Consider the following 5,610-nt stretch of genomic DNA (forward strand, 5'->3'; position numbering starts at 1 on the left):
CAAAGGCGTTTTTCGTTGCAACGGGATCATCTCATGAGATTTCGATCACCAGTTTTCTCCTCCGATTGCGAAAACATTCTGTTGGCGCCCACCTGCATAGGGAGAAATGATCATCACGATAAAATAAGTGAAATCAGAGCTCGCACAGAAAAATTTAAGTGCTCGTTTTTCCCGCGCGCCGTTCGAGAGTGGAACGTTAGAAAGATAGCTTGAATGTGGTTCATTGAACCCTCTGCCAGGCACTTTATTGTGAATTGCATAGTAATCACATAGATGTAGATGTGAAAAAAAGGAAGGTTCAGTAGTGGGATTAAGGTTCGCTCGTGACTGCTATCCTGAGTGAAAGTGAAGAAGAATTACCGTTCTGTTGAATGGAATGAACTTCTAATGAGTGCAGAATATAGACTGAGAGTAAATCGAAGAAAGGCGAAAGTAAAGAGATAAAGCAGAAACGAAAGCAAGAAATTTAACATCAAGATTGGTCATCACAAAGTAGGTGATGTTGAAGAGTTCTGCTACCTAGGCAGCAAAATAACCCATGGCAGACGGAGCAAGGAGGACGTACAGGGTCTGTCCCAAAGTGATTTCTTTTTTAAAACAATCACTTATTCAATATCAGTTTACAGTCTTTTCAGAACTTTTCAAAGTATTCTCCCCCTGCTTTGACGTACCATTGCCAACGATTCACCCAATCACTGAAGGTGCCCTGGATGGTGTCAATGGGAATCTCGTTAAATGCGACTGTCGAAGCTGCTTTTACCACCTCCAGCATCCCATGCTGAGTTCCTTTCAAAGCTCTTTTTATCCTTGGGAGCAAAAAGAGATCTGCTAGTGCCAGGTGTGGGCTGTACGTTGGATGGGGCGGTGTTGCCACACCCATTTTGGCCAGCAACTCGGAGACAATGAGTGCAGTGTGGCTTGACGCATTGTCATGGTACACAATCCAACTGCCGGAATTTTTTTCCGGACATGTTGAACCCTGTTGCGCAACCATTTGAGCATTTCACAGTCAAACTGCCACTGTTGGTCCCTGTAGTACAAATTCCTTATGAATCACATCTTTTCTACAAAAAACACAATGAGCATTGTCTTGATTTGTGATTTGCTCATCTTTGCTTTTTTTGGGTGAGGAGACTCCTTGGTGTGACATCGCAGCTCTGACGCTTTGTTTCGTGGTCACACTCAAAAATCCAGGTCTCATCCCCTGTAATCACTCTGTCCAAAACTTCTGGGTCAGTTTCTTCGTGCTCACTCAGTTCCTGGCACTTCAACAAATGTTGCACTTTCATCTCACTTGTCAGGAAATTTTCATGCAGCTGATCCTCAGTTAAAATGTGGTGAATGATTGTTTTGGGTATTCCACTCTCTTCTGCAACCATATGAACACTTAAATCGTCAGTCCTTGTCCACAACTTGATGCACTTTTTGCACAGAGTCATCCATTTGTGATGTCAATGGGCATCCTAGACGGTCGTCACTGTTAGCAGACACCTGATCTTCCCAGCGCCTCTTGTGCCCCATGAAAATTTGACTGTTTTATAGCACCATTCCCGTATCCTTTCTGAAATATTTTGAACGTTTTCAACTCGTTTTTCCCCAGTTTCGCACAGAACTTGATTGCATAATGCTGCTCCAGAAACTGGAATATTTTCTGCTTGATGAGAGCGCAGCAGGTATCTCTGTGGCAAGCATTACCCTGCCTCAACAACTGCCCAAAGGGACTGACAGTGGTCTTGTTTCAAAGCTGTGCCCTGCCAGCCAGCCTGACAAATACTAAAAGTCATTATGGGAACTTTTGGGACAGACTCTCTAAAAAGCAGACTAATAATGGCGAAAAGGCACTCCTGTCCAATAATAGTCTACTAGTATCAAACATGGGTCCTAATTTGAGGAAGAAATTTCTCAGAATGTTCGTTTGGAGCACAGCATTGTATGGTTGTGAGACATGGGCTATGGAAAAATCAGAACAGAAGAGAATTGAAGCATTTTAGATGTAGTGCTACAGAAGAATGTTGAAAATTAAGTGGGCTGATAAGGTAAGGAATGAGGACGTTCTGCCAAAATAAGCAAGACAAGGAATATGTGGAAAACACTTACAAGAAGAAGGGGCAGGGTGACAGGACATCTGTTCAGACATCAGACGTCAGGGAATAACTTCCATGGTACAAGAGGAAGTTGTACAGGCTGCAAACTGTAAAGGAAGACAGAGATTGGAAAACATCCTGTAAATAATTAAGGATGTAGGTTTCAAGTGCTACTATGAGATGAAAAGGTTGCCACAGGAGAATAATTCGTGGCAGGCTGCATCAAACCAGTCAGAAGACTGATGACTAAAGACATACAAAAATAGTTTCTCTGTGTGCAGCACTGTAAGTGGTTCCTGCTAAATCATCAGCCCTGAAAGGTGTTGTCAATAGTCATTTCACATTTCCAAAAAATTTTACAACCCTCAGTAGGTTGTTGGCAAAGGCACATCTTGCAGACTGGCTAACCGAGATGACATATCCCACAAATTGCACCTCCCATTTGCAGAAAACACTCTTTGAGGTATTGATGACTATGCCATACTCCTGTATGCACTTAAAAAGCTGCTGGAGGTCAGTTACGTGGTCATCCACTTAAAATTACAAAATGAAGATATCATCTATATAACAGAATACAAATACCAACACTTCATGCACAAAATGCTGCCACATCTGTGCAGCTTTACTCAGTCCAAGAAACAAATTTATATTGGAAAAGCACAAAAGGAATTATTTCAGTAGCTTTTTAATGTCCTCCAGCAGTACTGAAATTTGTAAAAATGCCTTTGTAGAATTGCCCGCACTAAACTACTAAACATTGGCAATGGCGTTGTTAAAAGCAGTCACATGATGCACAGAGTAACACTCTGGAATTGTGCAGGCATTGAGTGCCCGTAAGTCTCACACAATCACCAGGAACCATCTTTTTGTGTCCCGTTTGTGGTGGGAATGCTCAAGGATTACATGATTCATTCAAAATACCTGCTTTCAATAGCTCCTTGAACCCCACTTTTGCTGTCTGGAGCCTGTGAGGTGGAAGCCTTCTCAGACAAGCTGCGATGGGTTGGCCAGGTGACATACACACAAAGTGCTCTGTCAAGACAGTGACAGCCAGAGAGGTGAGCTCCACTAACAATGTATAGCATTGTACCAGTGCCTCCTTTAGTAATGTGTAGCAAAGTTGTGTTAGAACAGCTTCTATTTCTTTTACCACTGCTCCTTCCAATCACGATTACACACTTGTCATCATTGGTGCACATCAATGTTGTTGAAAGATGCATTCTGTGTGCATGAACCATGCCGGTTGGTGATCAGACCAAACAGTGGATGTGTGAAGTGAATAAAATGAATTGTGAAAAACACTTCTTGCCAATTTATGTTCCTGCACATTGCAGTGTAGCTGGATACATGGTTTTTCCACTTTATCTCTGGCGATTATTATGTTGTATCCATCATTATTGCAAAAAGAAAACAAAAAAATCTGTTCCAAACCTCCTCTCTTAGGTATTACATTGTGGCCGCCACTATGGATAATTCGACAACGAGAAATATTTTCCATGTACACTGAAAACACGATGTCTATTCAGTATATAACATTATTATTCACCAAATCATAACCAATGTAAACACAAAGGATAATGACCAAAACTCTACATCTATAATAAATATTCTGTTAAACCAACGATTCAGCTTTGTTTCTTATGCCCGCTACTTGCACAGCAACTGATGTTGCCATAAGGTTAAATCAAAACTGAGCATACTGATTCAATAATTGATCAAATCTTCATAACTGATACTGGTTACAAATTCACTGGCGAAGTACTGAGCATAGGATACAGTGACCATGATGCTCAGCTACTGAGCACTGACATGGAAAATAGTAAAATCAGCCCCAAAAAAGTATTTCAAAGAAGAAACTTTTCAGATGGCAATATTAGGATTTTTAACTTCCTATTAGCTAAGGAAAATTGGGACAGTGTTTACATGCAAACAACTGTTGATAATATGTTCTTAAGCTTCCATAACACCTTCGTTTATTACTTTAATACAGCATTTCCTTTTGAAACAAAAACTTCAAGCAATCAAAATAGAAAGTCATGGGTAACAAAAGAATCAAAATTTCTAGTGAGAGAAACAGATTTCTCCAATATTGCTCCAAAAAATACATAGTCACTGAAGAATTTTCTGACTATTGTAAAGCCTACAAAAAAACTTATCTTAGAGTGATTACACAGGCAAAACTTTTATGGAATGACAATTTCATAAGAAACTCTTCAAACAAAATGAAAGCTATGTGGAAAGTTATTAAAAAAGAAACTTGTAGTCCAACACCTAAAAAGGAAAACATTTCTCTAACACTTAATGACTCTAAGGTCACAGATCCATACACAGTTGTAAACAAGTTCAATGAATATTTCACCTCACTAGCAGAAGATCTCATTCAGGCAAACTGCAAGGTATCGTTCTTCAATTCCACCAATACGTCAAACAGCACTAATGCTACAATGTTTGTTTATGAAACAAACCCTGATGAAATTAGGAACATAAAAAAATTGTTACCCAATAAAATCTGTAGTGGCTATGATGAAGTACCTGACCCCATATTAAAGGTGTGTGCTCCCCATATAGCAAAGCCATTATCAACCATCAACAACCAATCATTAAAAACTGGCATTTTTCCAGATGCTCTCAAAATAGCTAAAGTCTCACCATTACTAAAGAAAGGTTCCCCTGATTTAGTATCCAATTATAGACCATTATCCATATTAAGCATCTTTTCAAAAATCCTGGTAAAACTGTTTTATGACAGGCTTATAAATTTCATAAAAAACCACGCACCAATCAGTATTCAACAACATGGTTTTAGTAAATCTTTATCCACCCAGACAGCAATTTTTGAACTGTTGGACCACATACTGAAATCAATTGACCAACATAATACAGCTGCAGGTATCTTCTTAGATCTCTCTAAAGCCTTTGACGTATTAGATCATAAAATACTGCTTGCTAAATTGGAAAGAAGAGGAATAAGAGGTGTGGCTCACAACTGGCTATGCTCTTACCTACAAAACCGCAGACAGAAGGTATCACTTCAATACGATATTAATGTACAGAATAAAATAAATAACACAGTTTTCCCCTCGGAGGAAAGAACAATAAGATATGGTGTTCCCTAGGGTTCTGTTCTAGGGCCATTACTTTTCCTCATTTACATAGATGATCTTGTTGAACGTATGAGCCCACAAAAAACTATCCTGTTTGCTGATGATACAAGCATAGTGTTGACTGGATCTAGCCCTGAATATCTGATAACTCTATGAAAAAAATTTCTTAGTGGTTTAACAAAAATCGCCTAATTGTTAATAGTGGGAAAACTGTATGTATCAACTTCCATCTAATTCCCACATCCAATCAAAAAACTATCCAAGTAAAGTTAAATAATGATAAAATTGAAAATGTAAATGCAACAAAATTTTTGGGTCTATGGGTCCAACAAAATTTAAAATGGGACACATATAAACAACTTATCAAAGAAACTCTCATCATTGTGCTATGGACTAAGAATACTAAAATCTACTACAAGTAA

General features: G+C 39.0%; 1 protein-coding gene across 1 annotated transcript; it reads left to right on the top strand.

Moving 5' to 3' along the window:
• Positions 1-4,528: 4,528 nt before the first annotated feature.
• On the top strand, positions 4,529-5,610 carry LOC124788975. The gene is made up of 2 exons (XM_047256264.1): positions 4,529-4,926; positions 5,391-5,610. The coding sequence occupies exons 1-2, from the start codon at positions 4,529-4,531 to the stop codon at positions 5,608-5,610; spliced, it is 618 nt and encodes a 205-aa protein (XP_047112220.1).

This window comes from Schistocerca piceifrons, chromosome 3, assembly GCF_021461385.2.
Source record: "Schistocerca piceifrons isolate TAMUIC-IGC-003096 chromosome 3, iqSchPice1.1, whole genome shotgun sequence".
Lineage (NCBI taxonomy): Eukaryota > Metazoa > Arthropoda > Insecta > Orthoptera > Acrididae > Schistocerca > Schistocerca piceifrons.